This window comes from Diachasmimorpha longicaudata, chromosome 4, assembly GCF_034640455.1.
Source record: "Diachasmimorpha longicaudata isolate KC_UGA_2023 chromosome 4, iyDiaLong2, whole genome shotgun sequence".
In the NCBI taxonomy this organism is placed as follows: Eukaryota; Metazoa; Arthropoda; class Insecta; order Hymenoptera; family Braconidae; genus Diachasmimorpha; species Diachasmimorpha longicaudata.
This window is the reverse complement of record NC_087228.1, coordinates 5582724-5602793: the sequence shown is the minus strand read 5'-3', so window position 1 is coordinate 5602793 and position 20070 is coordinate 5582724. Positions and strand designations below refer to the sequence as shown.

Sequence of the window (20070 nt, the reverse complement as noted above, 5' to 3'; positions counted from 1 at the left end):
ACTGCTAAATTGTAAATCACAATCAACATACGCAATTCGTCAATGAATTAGGATGATTTATTGATGATGAATGATTGATGATTGATTGATTTTAGTAATGTTTGTACATGCTCTGCTTGACAGACATTTCCTTTTGCTGTTCTACACTGCTGAACCCACTCTTCTTGGTCTTTATCTTGCTCAATTTTACTCATATTATTTAAGGGATATATTTTATAGGAGAATTTGGTAGTTGGGCTCGACGCCTTTATTCAGCTGAGAGGGCGAAGGGCTGAGACTAATTAGGTTCATGAATTGAAAGTTTCAATTCGAAATTAACAGGTTGTAAGAAACCATATAAAGTAATGAATAGAAATTTAATAATTATCAACTTAATTCGTAAAATTATCCTATCAATTCTCTAGAGGGTGATGGGGATCCTTGGCTTTAGATCATTGTTGAGATAGTTTGCAGGTCAGGAAATGTAGCCATACATTTTTTGGAACGGCCTTTCTAAGTCCGCTTTCAGTCAGAAAAATTATAAACATAAAAACACTAAAATTTTTGTCGTAAAACTACTTGTAATTGAGATGAATCAAGAGTTACTCAACAGTGAACATTCCCAAGGACACTTAATGTCGGCAGACACAAACGTAAATTTGCAATATAAAATTTTCAGAATTTATTCTCAATTTTCGATTCGTTATTGACTTAGCGTAGGGATAAAATTAGAGAGATTGTTTTCCTGAAATGCAATTTTTGGATATATTTTTTTATGATGGTGTTATGATATAATTCGTTTGAAAACGAATGAAATATGAAACCGAATTCATCTATTCACTTTTAGAAACCTTAAAATCTCAATACTGAGTTGATTAGAATTTTTCGAAATTTGCTTATAAAACTATTGGTTGGTTCGATGATGAAACATTTGCCAAATCTGGAGAAGTCAATGACGAATATATTCATGAAATTGATTTCCCTAAATAGCGAACGATTAACTTCAAAAGGACGCATTGTTTGCTACTTAACAAGATGTAAGAGTTTGATTTTTGGGTTCTTCAGTTTCTCCTAAATTTTTCTTCATTAGAAATCTGAATAACAAAGTTTGCAAAGAATAAATGTCTAAAAACATTTGCCCCATAAAAGAATTCCCATAAAAGAAAATATATTGATACTTTCTTCTAAAATCCCTCATTATCGAGATAATTATAGAGTCTTAAATATCTAGAATCTAAAATCATTGCATTTCACCTCTTTACCCCCCTCCCCTTCACTTGCCTCAAACGTGGAATTTCTCGACTGTTGTTTCCATTTCTCACAAGGAACTATCCCCCCACCATATATTCCTCGAATTTATCCCCCATATACCGTACTTTTAACGTTCCTTGATTGACTAATCAATCAAGACCATCGTGATAAGTTGAAACTCCGATAACCAATATTGATAATAATTTTTTTCATATATTATCTATTTGTATACGCACACGTACCCTAATGCGGACGTCTTAATGCAAATAAAGTACTTAGGTTTTCATCCTGAGACTTAAACTCGAAACTATATTCTTGTGACACGACCATTCATTCGACAAGCAATATCTCAGAGACTTAATTAGTCTTTAATTTTTAAAAATCTAAAATAATTTGCAATATAGAATTTTGAAAATTTATTCTCTAGCTTAAGATTACTTTCGAGTGCCTTGAAATTGCACATGTTATGAGTGATGATAATAATCTATAGATATATTTTTCACCGAGGAAAAAACGAAAATAATTGAGAAAATGTGAAAAAAAATAATTATCGGTGTATATTTTGATGAAAATATTTTTCTCTAATGAATTATAACATATTTAACATATTTTTCACTGCGGGAAAAACGAATAAATTGATAAAATCTGAAAAAATAATTATCGGTGTATATTTTGATGAAAATATTTTCCTTCAACGAATTATAACATATTTTCTATTTATTAGATTTAGAGTTTATAATAAATATTTACGGATTAGTTAGTTCCATAGCAGGGATGTAAGTCAGAATGACTGGACTTCATTAATAATAATTGTATAGTGAATATTTCGGAATGGTAACAAAAGGAAAAATTTCAGAAGTATAATTTTATAAAAATATTCCGTTATAAATCGAAAATAATTTGTTATTTTCAATTTTTCTACTGAATAATGCTAGGAGAATTTAATACCCACTTTCTATCATTCTCTCTTACTTTCCGTCCCATGTTGAATAAAAATGTCGACAGTAAAACCGTCCTGCAATACATTAATGCGACTTTAACCTCAAGTACTCCACGAAATACGATAAATTTTATTGTGCAGCTAAAACGTATTCTTTATAATTTCCATTGCATTCCCATCTATTCATTCCAGTAGAAAGCGGAGACTCTGATAGTTACGTCGTGCATGCCACAGTAAATATAACATTAGTCTATTACTATTGAGGGACTATGTCTATGATTTTTTTTCTTCGGTTGATCGATATCGATTGACTCTTGATAGGCCACAAAGTAGTCGTAAATTTGAAAAAAAATCTTCAACCCGTCCCATTTTACCTCGCATTACAGAAAACAATTATTATCTCCTTCGGATGATTCCAATTAAGTTGAAGAAACTTGATTTTTTGTCGGTTTTGCCTTTTTTAAAATTTTCAAACTCATTATTTGGAGTAGTTGGAGATGGTACTAGTTCATAAAAGATGTTCAATGTTGGGAAAACGTGAACTTGACGAGAAATCAATTTACAATCTTGTCCTCTTCATTTTGTTCAACATGAGTATCACAATATCTATCGATTCCTGAACATGTGATCCTCATTTCCTTTGCTTGATTCCATCATGATTTTCAATTTCCTGTAAATCGCTTAAGTGTTAGAGCCGTAAATCTTAATTATCATGTAATTATACTTGTTCCTTCAGCCTTGCCAAAATGCCTGACAATCGACTGCCCCATGTGAGCTCACTAAATAACGCGGCAGTACCTTAATTACGATTCTACATGATAAAATTAATGATTTCATCTCGAAGCAGGAGAAATAAAAACCGCTCCGGTGACTAATCGTATTTTCAACGAAAAAATTTGGTAAAAAACTATTTTTCCGTTGAAACAATAGATTAAAATTAACTAAAAAGTCAATTAAAAACTCGGATTGCATGTTTTAGAAGTGGAAAAATTATTTTAAAAATTCGTCGAGGGTTTTTCCCAAATAGACGATATTACTCACACTCTCTGCAAATCAAAGAGACCAAATTTTGAGCATAGAAAACTGAAATAAACGGAAAATATCTAAAAAGTATATAAAATAATATACATAATTTCAATAGAATTTTCTAGCAAGTATATTTTACTGTCATTTGACATTAGTTGATCCGGAGGAGAGTAATTTTACAAACTCTTGCCAATTGATTGATTAACACAGTATTATTTCTTCAGCTTCGAGGTAAGACCTGATGAATTATCATATTTTTGCATGGAGTGGTGTTTTGGAAAATAATGCATTATCATTGTTATTATAATTACCCTAAACCTAATGAAATATCGAGCCTCGTCTCGTTGTGATTACTGGGCTTCTTCAATTTCATGTGAATACTAAACATAAAATGAGTTTTGCACAATTTTTAAAGAATGAAAATACAATTTTTTTTGTATCGAATTCAAGTAGAAATGGGTGTTTGTTCATGACTATTTGAGTAACAAAATTTTGACTTTTTTTCTACAAATTCTACGGCGGATTATTAATATTTTTTCTATTAATTCATTAAGTGAATAATCGAGGAATGCAAATCTTCCAACTGTGATGGGAAAATTTATTATTATTGATTTAATTGGAAACAGACTCTATTCAACATATCAGAGGATTAAAAATATGGATTAATCATTCATCGAACTTTTTTATACTGCTTATAGCATCGTAAACGTACAACGAACATTGCAAGAATCTTAATGTTTCCATTAAAATCCATTGAATCCAGAAAAGTACAAAAATAAATGGACCCACTGAGGGAATTGGAAACTCCCCCTTGCAATGTTGGGGAAATAATTCTCATTGTACGTTTACATAAATTTTCATGTAATTACTATCAACAAAATCGCATTACACTGTTGGCTTTCGCTGGGATTATTTGAGCCTTCATTTCGTGGTGTTTAATAATAAAAAACAGAAAATGAGAAGAAACTAGATCAAACTAACTCAATTTTTTAAATCAATACTTGGATAACCGTGATATTGAAGTATGAAAAATTATTTACATTTCTTCATAGTTTAGTTTTGCCACTTGTTTATACTTAATGGGATGAATTGATTGAATTCTGCAATTAAGTTCATCGAATTAAATTTCCAAAGTACCAGTGCCTGTTCTTTATGCATTTACGAGTACAGAAGCTAGTGGAAGAATAAATTTCGAATTATTCATTCACCCGGTGTCATTGGCTGCTAATATGGTGACTGTCAGTGTTGTTTCTACATCCCCAAATACATATAATAATTAATTAGTGTTAATTACTTGGTGGAATGGTGAAAGGAGACAAAGTCCCCCAATAATCCTCGCATATTTCCAGGAATATCTCAGAAATATCGGGCTTTTCATAAAAATAATCCCAAATTTTTTTTCACGAAATTCGATTTTCTGGAAAAACAATTTTGTGATTTTTTTGTTAAAAAATCCTTGTTCTCACCATCTTCTTAATTTTAGCTTTTCGCTTCACCACTCCACTGATTCCATTGAACATGTAATTAATTAGATTTCCATTTGCTTTCGTCCATTCTCTTCACAGTTAATTAAATTAATTAATCGAATAAATGAATTAATTAATTTCAATTAATTGCAATTATCTTTGGGGGATGAAACGGTTGATTGATGCACCCTAATGGATTTCAGGATCAATGAATATTCTGCTTTTCCAATGCCTCTGCCCAAGCGAAAGCTAATCAGTTCGTCATGTTCATTTGCTAAATGAACTTGACTCTGCGAAAATTTTATTTCTTTTATTTTTATTATAAATAATGAAGGTATGGCAATTGTATGGGATCAGGCTATACTGCCGTATCACAATAGTGCAAAAAAATGCACAAAAAATGAGAAAGAATGACGTAATGCTCTCACGCAGAACACATACCTGGAACACATTTTTTTTAATTTGCTGTATACTCTCTGTATATCGATGATTATATTAATATTCAAATAATCATGTTTAATAAATGTAATCGTGTCTCATGGATATCTATGCGCTTGCTGGGTTTTGGTGGGCTCTTATCCTTGTTATACCTCGTGGGACGTACTTTTATTTTTTTTTTTCATCATTATTTTTGGTATTTTCAATTCCTCTCTATTTGTGGATTCTCGTGGGGCTTTCCGGACATTATTTTACTTTTTTTTCAGGTCAGTATTTTTTTTTTGTTTGTGTGGAAATGCATGGGGTTTTCAGAGTGATTTTTACCGTTTTGTGAACATTGGGATAAACAGGGGGCGAGGGGGAAAATGCTGATACAGGTATCTTCACGAATATCTCTGGTAAGAGCACGTGGAGGAGAGAATGTTGAAAAAACTGATTTGGAAAGAAATTGGAGAGATTTAAAAAATTGTTGCAATATTTTCAATTGACCTGATGAGTTCAGCGATATTTGCAAGATTGACGGCGACCGAGCCCCCAATTTTATGTTAGAAAATATGATTTCAATTCACGAATCGATAACAAAAGGCATTATTTATTTTTCGCGCGTAGAAGTAGATGTTTATTCTCGTATTCATAGTAAAATTAGCCAAAATTAGGAAATAAATTCAACATAATTGGCTACTTCGCTATTGAAATAATTTCAGGGAGATAAAATTTACAAATAAATGTCAAAGAACCTCTTCGTGCCTACCTTTCCCTTTCGAAGACAACAATGACAAAATATAACATAAAATCTCTTAATATCTTTTTAGAATTCACTTTAACTCAGTCATTAACTCCCTATTAATTATCAATCCTCCGTTCACAGCAGATATGACCGGAAAGTTCAACGTATCTCCCAGAGAAGTCAGTAAAAGTACGTCTAACGCTCCTGTCACATTATCTAAACCAATAAAATATAGATCGTAAGCGATAAATATTTCACTTGGGTTTGCAGATTTTTTTACAGAGTTTATTGAGAAGATTGTATCGTAACACTGGTTTTTATTTCTATTCTACCTTCTCCATTATTTTTCATTGATGAGTACTCTTACTTTCATAATTGTTCATTATGTTTCAAAATATTCAAACAACCCCCGATAGATCATTGCCCGGAAGATAACTACAGTTTGATGGCAATGTAGACACTATTGTTGTTACACTTTGCCTCTACTGACTAATAGTCCAGGCGTCAGGGGTTTTTTGAGTCGAAAATTAGAAATATTCCAATAAAAGGTTCTTCTATTTCTACTTCAGCCAAAGTTTGACATTCTCGACAGAAGAAAATATCTTTTTGAGTACTTCAGTTCTACCCATTACAGTTGTGTTGAACGATCTAACGATTATACTGTACATAACTTAGCGAAAAACCCTTATTTTCAAAATTATTCAAAATTTTCTAAATTTTCCACATCTTAAAGTTTCTTAAAATACTTTTCGACATAATAATCTTCTTGATTGCTATAATTTTCGTAACCGGAATTGCATTTAGTTCGCCTGAGCATGACTGGTCTGAATATATAAGTTTCAAAAGAGATATTTTCTTCTACTAATACTTACGAAAAGATATAAAAAATTATATGTTCTTGACAAGAAACATTTTCTTCCCAGTGCATCTCAGTAAGAGAGACGGTGGAAATAAACAGGGTTATCACAGAGGTTCCATCATCTCTAACTATATTCCATTACCATCAGCTCTGAGTACTATAGCCACTTACTATTGCCTCACACTCTACACTCTCTATTTTGTTCTTACTGGCGATCTTCTTGTTTGCCTTGCAAATTAATTTTTGGTGGGTTTGATTATTTCATTTAATTATTATTCGCCCAATAAATTAGTAGTTAGCAATACACAGTAATTTGCTATTTTTTCCATCGATTGTTATTTTTTTACTTCTTTCAAAATGAACAATCCCCACCATTTGCCATTGGGCATCTTGATGTTCTTAAATTTAAAAAATTATGTAAGATTTTCGAATGATTGAATATCAATTCACCAATGAATTAATCACTGTCACTGCTAAAATTATCAAACTCAGCGATATTTACTCGAAAGTCCGTCTGTTTGTCTTTGTAATATTTTTTCTTACTCCATTATCGCGTCCTAATATTGAATCAATTGCAATTCAGCATAAATTTGGCTTATTGAACGAAAAAAATGACGTACAAGCGACTTCATTTACATCAATAATTAAACATTTATATGAGTATAATGCCATTTTACTCCCATTAATTTTTAATTTTCCCTATTTCTGAAGATAAACAGATAGGGAAAGGTAGGGTAAAATGAAACGATCCCAGAAATCGATCCTTCAAGGAAGATAAAAAAACTTTATGAACACCTGTTTTGCAAACCATTTTACGAATTAAAAAAACGTTCATCCTAAGAATTTTACCGTCTTCATTGGATTTCACGATATTTAAAGCAAATGCTTTTTTGAATATCGATATTATGTCACTTCAACCTGTTTGAACAATTTTTTACTGGGCGAATAATTTTTAATGAAAATAATCAGAACCATTTCCGTACGTTTCAGCTGGCAACGAATGATAGGATGGTTTTTTACATATTTTTAAAAATATATTATTCTATGTATCGGATAACAAAAGGAGAGTTTTCAAAAGAAAAATGAAAATTTGATCTGGCAACACGGTGTGTGGCATTTTGTCTGTCTATTCTTATTTATAATTTTTAATCAGCAAAAACAAGGCTTACTGTGGTTGTAGAAGGTACGATGGAGTGTTTTCTGGCCAAAAAAGGATTTTGGAATTCAACGGGATGACACGCACATGGGGAGGGAGGGGGGGGATTAAACTTGGAGACTGTGATTTTGGGTGAATGTTCGGTTGAATGCCTTGTGGAGTGATTGAGGGGGTGTTTTTTTTTCTCCTTATTTTGGTGGTTTGGCAGAGGGGCAAGAAATCGCTGGTGCGGTCCTACTACATACTACGTATTTTATTGTCACAATAAAGCAAAATACATGGTGAAGTGTCGATCGGTATGGTAGCGGGGGATCTACGTACAAATACTAACTTCTGTGCTTACAGGTAGGCCAAGTCCATTCATTATTCCATTAGCGATCAAGGTGTACTGTGATTAATTTATTAATTGATGAAGGAAGATGAGTGATGGAACAGACGGAGACAGTGGGATTGGGAATACGGGAATCGATCAATTTTTTCATAATATTTTGCAATATGTTTATTTGCGAGGGACTATTTTTTGAAGATCAGCTCCGGATGGAAAGAAAAATTGAGAGGAAATCACTTAACCACATGGTAATGGTCTGGTTTATTGGGTGCTTAGGAAAATTCATCAATTGCTTGATAAAAGTTATCCGACTGTTCAAGGAAAATCCCCCAATTGTTCAATAATTTTGTAAATAAGGGGTAAATAACGTTTATCAAACAGTCAACAAATTTTACTGAGCGTATACAGAAAAAAATACTCGTAAAATCAGAGATTTGAAACGTAATTGATGTGATTTTTGAAAGGGGTAATATTTTGTGTCGAAACATAATTTTCAAAAATATTTGTTCTTCATATATAAATAGGAAAGAATTTGGTAAAATAGAACGGTACGAAATATTTTCTGTCAACCATATAAATAGCTCCTGTCAGAATGTAATTTAAAGTTCAATAGAAATCTAATAGAAGTCCAACTGTTCCATGATATTTTTTATTACAATTTTTTGTTGGTGAAAATGCACTAAAAATTTATTTTCTCCCTCAGATTTTCTGAAAGATTCACAATAAATTTCTGCTACAATTCGACTATCTGTCTGTTCCACTCCTTCACTGAATTAGTTCTGGATTAACATTTTCTCATGCATACTTCCAATTACAATTGGTCGATAAATGATTAATACACCTTGATTCTATTCGAAACTTCGTGCAGGATAATATCAACCGAAAATTTTCTGTCTTTATTCCATAGTTGTTATCCTGCAGGAGGTCCAGCCATGGTGCCTTAGCAAGTAGTAATTTTTTCATATTTAAAAAAATTTATTTTCGTACTGTAAATAGATGAATCATTGGGTCCATCGGTTAATTGGTTATTGGTGTTTTGTTTTCATGTATGCAAACGTTTAACTTTACATTTTTTAAATTTAATTTCAATCTGTCGGTCACTTTACTGTGACGCGTTCTCAATTACACTGAGAGACATTTCAATGGTAATTTCAATTGCCATAGAATTAAAAAAAATCATTACGGTAACAATAAAAATTGTATATTCAACTATTCAATTGAAATAAAAATTCCATCGTAATGTTGATAGCACTATTTAATATCGTGAACCAAACGATATATTTTAGTTCAATTTGCAAAGATTTATTGTTATTGTAAATATGATTTTTTCAACGATTCCCCTGCGATTGAAATTGTCATTAAAATCCTATTCGGTGTTTCATTACAAACTAATTAGGGTGATTAAAATTTTCTTTTCTATTTTTTCAACTCCAAAACATTTTCAAACACAATATTTTGATACAATTTTTTTCATTCACCGAAACTTGTTCTGGCATCGTAAAAATTGTGAATTGTCGTTGAATTGTGAACGACGAAAATTTGTTGATTTGTATCGAGGTGCGTGACGCAAGGAAGAAAATTTTGAATAATTATTATTTCTATCACAGATGAAATACTGATGCAGCCACCGAGTTATCCACCGGGTCCGATATTTCCACCTCAGACGGCGATGATGCCCCAAGGGTTACCCCTTCTGGCACCCCCGCCCTTTCCAACGGTCGTCTGTTTTCCGTATGCATCGCTTTCACCGTCAATGGATCCTTGGCATCACCGAGTTCATGGACCCACTAACTGCGTAGGTAAATAGTAATTTCAATTATTGAATTTATGTAGCTCAATAACCACCACTGGGTCCACGATGTTGAAGCCCTTTCATTGTCCTTTTCCCTTTTTTAACCTCATCGACACTGTTGAAGTCGAGCGAAAAAGGCTTCCATTTACTAGTTTTAATTCCCTACATACGCCCATATATTGGTTTATATGTATTGCATTTTCGCGCCAATTAACAATGTGATTTCAAATGAAGGGACATTCCGAAGAATTATGGCAACCGGTCTTGATTCTGCTGAAGCTTGTACTCATTTGACTTTCGGATAATCGATTCTGATTCGATTCGATTCCAGTTTTCACTCGAATTCTCATTCGAGATTTTGCCTTTGCTTTTCCACTCATTGATTATTGATTGTCAAATGATCAATCATGGCCATGACATAATCGATTATCTCTACGAAATTCGCCGTGTTTGATAAGTGATCCGTGTCGCATTTTATATAGGATTAATTATCGAATGTCCAATAATCGATTATCTTCATGAAGTCCGCCATGTTCGATTAGTGACCCGTGTCGCTTTTTATATAGGAACATATAGCGCAAGGATCAAAATGACTCGTGATAAAAGCATTTGTGATCACTACTTGCTATGATAAAATGTTTGAAAACCACTTGTCCATGTGATAAAATTTATTATCATTTGTCCTATGACTGCCCTTATCCAGTATCAATAGGGGTAATACCGATGGTCCCAGTTGGAATGTTGATCAATTCCAATGAGAAATAGACTGAATGCAGTTAAATAAAATAACAAATATTACCAATAGAATATTAAAAACTACCAAAATTGAACCAATTAATACAACATTTTATTTTGGAATTTTAGGCCAACAGATTATTTAAAATTGGACATTATAAACTGACCCTTTTTGCTTCACTACTAAAATTTTGAATCCGGGGTCATCAAAAAAGATTTTTCGACAGAACTCTCATTTTTTTTTCATATTCACAATTAGTTCTTAAAAATTCACACCCTCACTTTTCAAACAGAAATATTTTTCTAGCTGACGTAGGGGTGCATGCAACAGCCACGTTTGGGCTGTTGGACAGACCAATGGGGTCCCTCCTGCTAAATCGTGAAGATATGGATCAGCGCCAACAGATGCTGACGCTCCAGGCCGCCAACATCTAGAATTCTCCCATCATCTAACATTGAATGCTCCAAAGAATTCAGTTCGATTAATCCTCTCTCTTCCCTCCGCTACCCCCCCCTTTTTTTCAACCCCACGCCCAGTCGCCACTCGAGTAGCGAGCACTAATGAATTATCAATGAGTAATCAACGAAGCGAGAAAGTGACAGAGTAATCGAAGGATTGAATCCTGCCCTGTAGTCCCTGACGTGTTTAAGTAACACGATCTTTCTAGTCTAGAGACGAAACCAAACTGTTGCACTTTCCCTTCAATCTATTATCTACAGGCTAAATAAATGAATAGATTATTCAGAAACTGTCCTCCACTTGCGAGGTTAAATCAGCAGTGATGGGGTAAAACGGGATAGTTCAGTTGGATTTTAGATTATTGTTTGATAAATAATTTGGATCCGTAAAATTGCGAAAAACATTTGCATGAAATATTTAGTATAAAAATGCAGTAAATGGGAAAAAAACCCTCTTCACTTTTTTTTTTAATTGTCTATTTTGTTTTATTTGTTTAAAGCTTTTTTTCACTAGCAAGGGCTTTCGTATTTCTTTTTTTCATGTTGTTAGAGATGTGGATTCTTGTATTCACTTTATTTTCTGGGGGACATTTACCAAAAGCCGATTCAGACATTTTTGATAGATTTACGGATATCTGCGTTAAGCCGGGCTAATGATGGCGCCATTTCGGTGGCTAATCTCAAAGACGTCACATGTTGGTAACAATAAGACCGTGAACAACACGGATAGAAGAATTCGGTTGATGTTAAGGAATTTCGGTAATTATTACCGAATGTCGTTGCTGAATTTGAAGAACTCGATATTCGTTAATAGTTACCGAACGATTCAGTTCAATGAATCATTCGGTAACAGTTACTGCATCGGGAAGATTACGCACTTTCTTTGGGACATATTATGATTTCTTGCCGAAAATTCTAGAGAAATTGTAATTAAGTTGGACGGAAATTTTATAGAAAAATTTTGCAGCTTTATCGTGTTAATTGACTTTCATATCTCTATTGTAATTTTTGAATATAAATCAGAGAAACGAAAATTTATTTATTTTTAAGCAGATTCTATTAAAATTATATTTATTCATTTTTTTTTATTTCTATTAAAAAGATTTTCAATAGTTTCAAACCAAAAATATAACTTGGATTGATTTGAAGGATAATTTTTTCGAGAGAGTGTTTTTTTCTATTGAAAGTTTAATTTTTGAAAATATCTTTAGGAATAAATCACGTAGGAAAATGTAATAAGAATCCACGATATTTATCAAACACTAATCACAAAGGGAAATTATCTCAACTATTTGTCCCCATTTTTTCCTAAAAAAATCAAAGAAACACTGAACACTCCGACCTTTCAAATTGATTAATTGATTAAGTGACACAGCAAATATTACAAGAGTCTTCCCATGAGAATCGACAGTAAAAAATATTCATAATGTTTATTTCACTAATGGAAGAACAATCATGTACATATATATACCCATGCTATTGCCATTTGTTTTAAAGTACTACTACTTTACAATAATTACCGAAGTGCAATAATGGTAAATGTCGTGACAATCCACTGAACTGGGACACGTAAACACAAAAAAATGAACAAAAAAGAGACATTTCGTTAACTAAGATCCCGTGATTTTTAGTATTTAAGTAATCGAGTGATTCACTAACGAAGAGGCAAACCGAAGTCAGTTTTGACTGTTGATTAATTTCGAGTAAATATCTAGCAATTTAACAAAGATGACACAAATTTTATTTAAACTTTTTTCATGGAGCCAATTGAGTGCTACAATCAATGTAATTGGCGAACTCTCCGCAATTTCTTTTAGATCCAAAAGTATTTTATAAGATCGAGTTTGAGAAGAATCACTTTAGTGCGATTTACCTCTTCGCTACTGAACTGAATCGTTAATAATAGTGATTATAATTGAACAAATATTTTATTATTTGAGAACAACGAATGCTTTACATATCTGAAAACTCGATTGCAATGTGCAAACTATTGGTGCAGAAGCTTCAATGTACCTTGTGCAATATTTAAATAGGGCCGTTTCATATTTGAAAATTGTCATGGACATTTTATATTTACTGTCATTTCATTGATGACATGTGTTTTCAATTAGACGACATTTCAACTGCTCAATTTCAATTATGAAATAGTGACTAATTTTGTATGATCTGCTATATCGTTTTTAATATTGAGGAGCAATTTTTTATTAATGGTACAGTTTAAAACAGATGTACCTCCAGACTGAGCCACACGACTTTCAAAAAATTTTAGTTTTTCAATTTTACAACTAAATTGCATGAGAAAAATTTAAAAAATATATATATTTTCTCACTTTATTTGTATCAAATGCATCTGAAAGAGAAATTAGCTCTTTGAGCGGAGCTATGAGTTTAGAGTGCTACAAATTGCAGTTGACACGTCGATAGTTGGAAACACATATTCATTTCATTAATCTTGAAAAACTCGAATTAAAAATTAAGTTATAATGGAAAATGCTCAACGATGACATCATTATCTCACTGATATATCATTTTTATTTTTTATTATCTAAATCGCATGATCGGCCTGAATATGTGTAATGAAACCACTAATTTATACATAAATATATATAGAGTTGTATATCATATTAATATATTTTATAGAGAATATAGTTAGCCAAATAAAAATGACAATATTGTTCATGATTGCGTTATTAATAGCGATGTAATGAGAATTTTATTATGGAACTGAACCGAGCTGGAGTGATTGGTGAGTCGTTGCTATGTAAAAATTTGTTTTATGTAATTTTTAAGGAGAGTATATTAATTAATTAATACGTGATGGATGAAGCAGTGATGGAGTGGTAGTCGCAACTGAACAATTGACGAGAATGCGAAATAATGATCAAAAGAATATCCCGAATTTTTTTTATTAGAAAATTTATTGAAAATAAACATTTCGAATGTTATTTTCCAATTTCAAAAAGCGTACTTGATGGTTTTCCATTTTGTAAAAATTGATTTTTTATCTTGAAGTTAATCGATATTAAAAATCGGAGGCCGATATTGAAAAAGAATTCGAGGATTGGCTCGAAATAAGTCTATATACTTTATCTTGTTAAAATGTAAAAAAATAATAAATTGAGAAGATGTTTTTTTTTTGTTTCGTGGAATAAATGAATAGGTCCAATCAATCAATGTATTTATTTCCATCAATAAAATTACTGAAAAGCTTGAAAAATGGATTTAACACGAGTCAATTTATTATATTTTGTTTAATGTTATATTTTTATTCAAGTGCGACGGTGGGGTAATGAGTGTGAAGTTGGCGGCTCGAGGCGAAACTCGGAATCGAAATTTTACGAAACTTACTTTCCTTTTTTTTATTTAAGCCTTTCTGAACAAATATAATTCAATTTGCACAAATATTTCATTTTTTCATAAGCTACGAGGAAGGGTCTGAAGGGAGTTGCGACGAGGGTGGAAAGGGGGAAAAGGGGAGGTAATTTCATTGAATTAGAAACTTCTATACATATATCATTACAATATCAGTCCAAATCTATCTTACAAACCCTATTTTGGTTTTTCAAGCTGATGCAGAGACTTCATGAACAATTGGCTATTAAATTAATTTTATTGTTATTTTCAACGATATGATATTTTATCCCTCAAATACCTTCTTTTACCCCAGGCGATAAAAATTATAAATCACAAGCCGAAGGATTATTTATTTACTCGCCACCAGCAATTCCGTAGACTAGACCGAACTTGTTACTTGAGAGATAAGATTTCATGTTAATGATAATCAGAGTGCAGAATAATTTTTTTATGTTATGCCACTTCGACTCTTGGCGATGATAATTGCCTGAGAGTTTTCAGCTGCTGACTGATGAATCCTCGAATATCAGAGTATCATCACAGTCGATAAATAAAAAATAGTGCATTGAAAAAATATCACCTTTAATCGTATTTCTATTAAAAACATCATATTTCCTCATAATCCTCAAGTATTTAATGTATTACATTTTTTATACATTCGATTATATACTTCCGGTGTCATGTTCAACCTCTAAGAAACAATGGTGACAATCATTAAGAATTTATCACACGCAATCAAAACCTAATTGCGTTTATTTCATTATATAAAGAAAAGGAATTATGATACGATAAACAATTGTTGCGGATTTTATATAAATGAGGAATCGGGGAAAGAGCAATCAGTCTCATCTTCTTCGCTCTACTGCGTCAGTTCAATCTCTTTTTGGTGAAGAATTTAGGACAATATGATCGGAATTCAGTCTGCTCTGTTCATTATCGGAATGACCATTGGAATGGTCTACGGAGAAGTTAGATTTTACTTTCCACCAATTATTTCATAATTCAGTGTAAAACGATTATACATTTTTATATTTCTACAATGATTAACAGGGAAATCAAAAAGTCATCGTCCAGAGCATTAAAATTAATGATATTGCCGATAATCCATATTTCAGCCAATGGGCTGCTGATATTCATTCTTCTGGTGAAAAAATTTCATTCAAGACTCCCTTCAAACAAGAACTTCCTGCGAACATGAAAGTAAGATTATGATTTTTCAAGATGGTAATTATAACTTGTTCATAATAATTCGCATTATGACATTCATGAATAATCCTAGAAGTCTAAATATTTACAATATTGACTGGCTAGCATTGGTCTAAGATCAGAATGATATATTGAATCATATTGAATGATAATATTGAATGATAGAATTATATTGTTTTATTGTATCTGAACAATATAACAATTCCAGAAAAGATCGAGATTGTAACAATGAAAATCTGAGGGTCACTAGAGGTGTACATTAGAGACCTGTGGGCCTTCACCCCCCCCCCCCTGGACTAATCAATCAATGATATTTTAAAAATTTATGCAATAAAAATTATTTGGTGATTAAAAAAAACAATTTTTAATCAAACACACTAATGATAGAGTATATGGTGTATAACTTTTTCATGTACTGCTCATATTTTTATAAGTTGATGTTGAATTGTAGGTAAAATTAGAAATCTCGTTGGATGGTGATGATCTTCCAGAAGCAGAGATGGACCTGTGTGATATCTTTGATGATGACACCTTGGGTAAAGATTTGATTGAACATGGATTACCGGATGGTCAATTCCCGACGGAGTGTCCTATCCAAGGGGTATGATTTTACAGTATAATGAATGCAATATTACCATAAACAATGATGACATTATAATCCGGGGTCAAATCGAAGAGCAAAAAATCTAAAAACGAAGAGGAAGAGGGATAATTAAATTTTTTCTGAACTCTGTTCAATAATTTGTCACACAAATATTTCTTCTTCACTTTTAAATCTATAATAAGGTTTTATATTAAAAAAAAATTATATAAGATTGTTTATTATGGTTTAAGAATAGTAATCGAAGATATAGCTCTTTCAGAAGTGTTTTATACAGTTTTTTATATAATAATAGTATTGTATGGTGATGCAGTTATAGATATAATAAGTGTTTAATATAATAATTTATGATCAATTGTCTATGATTTTTCAGGGTGACAACTTCGAAGTTCAAGACTATCCACTACCTAAGGATGAAAAAATACCACAGGGTACTAAGGACGGACCGTTCCACAGTGTAGTAAGCATCTATGAAGAGGGAAAAGATCCTATCATCATCATTGAAGCCGATGGAGAAGTGATGCACTACTAGTGCTAAATTCAACAGACCGCCTTGCTATAGAATTGCCCCTAATGACTTCTGTTACCCCCATTCTGTCACTTGCAGATGCACTTTAGCGTGCTATCCTTCCCAATTGAGAAAACTAGTCGTTCAGGAGGCCTATAGCACATCTTGACAACGATAATGTTCCATAATTATAAATTTTATGATGACGTATGCCAACACCACTACAATCTTTCGTTCTCTGTCCACGTATTGTTGAAATAAAAAGTTAGAGGCTCTGAATAATTCTAATTTCTATTTCCAAATTTTATATAAAGTGTCTAATTAGAGATTATAAGGAACATTGCTGAAGCAATTTGGCCGACGCCATTGGATTCGTGAGACGATTTTCGATTTTTCTAGGGCTTTGAGAATTTTCTAAAATCGATTTTTTCGTTTTTTGAGTTTTTCTGGGCTCCTAGACCTCCTAGAGCAACAAGGACCCAAATTTGGTATCACACCATTTTTTCATATCTTTGGAAATAATATAGCTAGGAAAATTTGGCTAACGCCATTCGATTCGTGAGACGATTTCCGATTTTTCTAGGGCTAAACGTCGAAAGGGGAATATTCTAAATTCCGTTTTGACTGTATTCGCATTTTCTCTGCTTTTGGGCCCCCTACAGCCAAAAGCCTCCCGATCCCGCTAGCCGCGTTCTGCGTGGTAATTACCGACAGACCTGTCGGTAAGGCACGTTCACCATCGTAGTTCATAATCATTGAAAAATATATCAATTGATATTTAAATTTATCAGCGGAGGATAAAGAAGCGAATTATTATCGTCCGTTGATAACCATACTTTTTGTATATCCTCCATATTGCAGTCTTCATTTACCAAAACCTAAAACCGGATCAGTGTTGACGTGATTTTCACGAGTCTGAGCAACATGACACTTGTGGCTGTGAACAACTTTTTTATCGCACAGGTAAAATTGCTGGTAAAAGCGCCAATCCTCGACACTACATAGAATACATCGATTCTCTTATCTCAGCGTCACAGTTGTTATATTTAATTGTCCACAGATTATTTTGAGCATTGAGTAATTGTTACTCATTTCTACATCAATCAATCTGTTTTACATGAATACAACGAACAATGACTTCCAAAAGTAGAGGCAGTGTCACTGGTGATGATTTCAGGCATGCCGATGCTGATGAAAAAGTAAGAAATATTGTTTATAATTACACATAATATTTCATTTGGGTAACAATGGACATTTTTGACAGGAAACATTGTTGGAGCATGATAGCGATCCCGATGAAGATATGCTATTCAGGTAAGATTTTTGAGTAACTCAGGTCGAATATCAGGATTAATTTGTGTTCAAATTGACAGTCGTAGCAGTGCATCGTCCCTGGATGACGTCAGAGTGCATAGAAAAATAGACAGGTACTTGAAAAAATTTATGCAAAAAATTATGAGGAGAAAATCTGGTGAATTGGATATATTTCCCCACTAGAAATTTATTTTTTCACAATACGGTACAGAAAAGCTTCATGTTTTTCGTAGAATGACATCGACAGCAGTTTAATTTTTTAATTTTCTTGGTGAAAAGATCACTATAAGCTAGGAAAGGATTTTTAATTGTTTACTTCTGAATGGAGCCTTCGTAGTCATTCAATTTTTTATTTTTTTTTTTTTGGATTTCATAAAGAATGGGCTTGAAAAGTTGAGCATCAGAGGTGTCCATTGAGAAACATAACTAGTGAAAATCGAATAATTATGTGTCAAAATAATACTGAAGCAATATATGCTTCAGTTTAATGTTATACTTTTCTCGAAATGTATTGTCTACTATGTTTTGTTGACTTCTTCTTGAATTACAATTTGGCACTCAGTATTTTTATTATTTTCTAGTGTTCAAGTACAAATCCGCGATGTAACAGATATAATGCGGGACAATATACAAAAAGTTTTGGAACGCGGAGAGAGATTGGAAGATTTACAAATGGCCAGTGGTAGATTAAATATCGCTGGTAATGAATTTCGTGATGCAGCACGAAAAGCACAACGTCGAGCTGCGATGCAGAACTTTCGGTCCAAACTAATCATCATTGCTGTTACATTGACGATTATACTATGCATCATTGGTAAGTATATTTTCAAAATTATTCTATCATCGTTGCATTATTAATTCTAACTTTTGGTAAATGTCTAGTTTCGTTTCACCCATCGAAATAGTATATTTCAGGACGAGTGCGATGGGGATTTTTACTTGCGTGGAATTTTCGTCCTAGCTGAACGCGAGGACTGACATTTCACGCGATTAAAAATCCCTAGGACACTAGTCATGAATGATATTATTCTGTAGTGATTTTTACTTCTTCGGGTTCGAGGAAGGGCCAATGTTAATCCCCAGACGAGGAAAAGTGAAGATCAGTACGGAAAAATTATGAATTTCGAAGGAGTCAATTTTCAAAAGGAAATGTTTAAAAAATATTAATACTTTGCGAAATGGAATTCAGATGATACTAACTTTGCATAATTTTTTTTTGATTTTTGCTGATACAATTAGTTGGAAAATTAGGGAATGGAAAATGTTTAAAAGCCGCGTATCTGGTCGGCAAAATACTGACCTGAGGATAGACCTATTTTAAAACTCATCCAGACCATCTATCCGCCATTAGGCATATAAATTCAAAATTACTAATCGTGAACCGATTCTAGACAATCCCCCAATTATTTCGAAGTAACGACATTTTATCTGGCATTAATATGATAAGAATGAGCAAAAAATGTCTATAATTTTCAGTTTTGGACGTCGCGGTACTTTATCTGGTTCTCAAATAACCGTCGTGCTTCCATGGCCTAAAGCCATGAAGAAAATTAAGGTATTTGAGTTTCAATTCAACTTTTATTCAATTTGAAGTCACATCGTATTTGACTTTATCCATCATCTTCTTAGTTTTTGCTTGAAGTTTATCGTTGTCGTTGCAATGCTCAAATATCTTAATTCTTGTATCATAGAGACATTGCGAATGTTTTCAAATTTATGAATTTATTTTCTTTCAGTGCCTATGATCATAAAGTACTCCTGAACGGTGGACCCGCGGGAATAGCAAGCAGGATTCGAAAAAAAATATCAACTTCTCATTTAACCAAAAGTTTATAGATTTTTGAAGAACCTATTTTTAAAGTATTCATACACGTTTATATATATATATGTACATTTTCTACTATTCATTAAACATTAGTTTTGTAAAGTGA

The 20070-nt window shown here is 32.6% G+C and overlaps 3 protein-coding genes across 6 annotated transcripts in view; all 3 read left to right on the top strand.

The window, feature by feature from the left end:
• The window catches only part of LOC135161663 (RNA-binding protein fusilli), a 52798-nt gene extending 38421 nt beyond the window's left edge, over positions 1-14377 (top strand). Inside the window, exons 11-12 of one of the 2 annotated variants that reach the window (XM_064119429.1) lie at positions 9778-9965; positions 11005-14377. In XM_064119429.1, the coding sequence (XP_063975499.1) occupies positions 9778-9965; positions 11005-11013 (197 nt within the window). In that variant the 3' untranslated portion in view covers positions 11014-14377. Of the gene's footprint in view, positions 1-9777; positions 9970-11004 lie in introns of both variants that reach the window. The other variant, XM_064119428.1, reaches the window with a different exon arrangement.
• A 942-nt stretch (positions 14378-15319) lies between these two features.
• Positions 15320-17107, top strand: LOC135161664 (uncharacterized). Its single transcript, XM_064119430.1, has 4 exons — positions 15320-15478; positions 15561-15710; positions 16168-16317; positions 16691-17107. Exons 1-4 carry the CDS (start codon positions 15416-15418, stop codon positions 16847-16849), a joined length of 522 nt encoding a protein of 173 aa, XP_063975500.1. The 5' UTR covers positions 15320-15415; the 3' UTR covers positions 16850-17107.
• A 532-nt stretch (positions 17108-17639) lies between these two features.
• LOC135161665 (uncharacterized) lies at positions 17640-20070 on the top strand. Of its 3 annotated transcripts, none has more exons than XM_064119432.1 (7): positions 17640-17788; positions 17863-18024; positions 18090-18139; positions 18199-18252; positions 18721-18953; positions 19616-19694; positions 19876-20070. In XM_064119432.1, the coding sequence occupies exons 2-6, from the start codon at positions 17959-17961 to the stop codon at positions 19651-19653; spliced, it is 441 nt and encodes a 146-aa protein (XP_063975502.1). In that variant the 5' UTR covers positions 17640-17788; positions 17863-17958; the 3' UTR covers positions 19654-19694; positions 19876-20070. The 3 variants fall into 3 exon arrangements, with proteins under 3 accessions (XP_063975502.1, XP_063975501.1, XP_063975503.1); XM_064119431.1 differs by having other exon boundaries at positions 17651-17788; positions 17886-18024; XM_064119433.1 differs by lacking the exon at positions 19616-19694 and having other exon boundaries at positions 17651-17788; positions 17886-18024.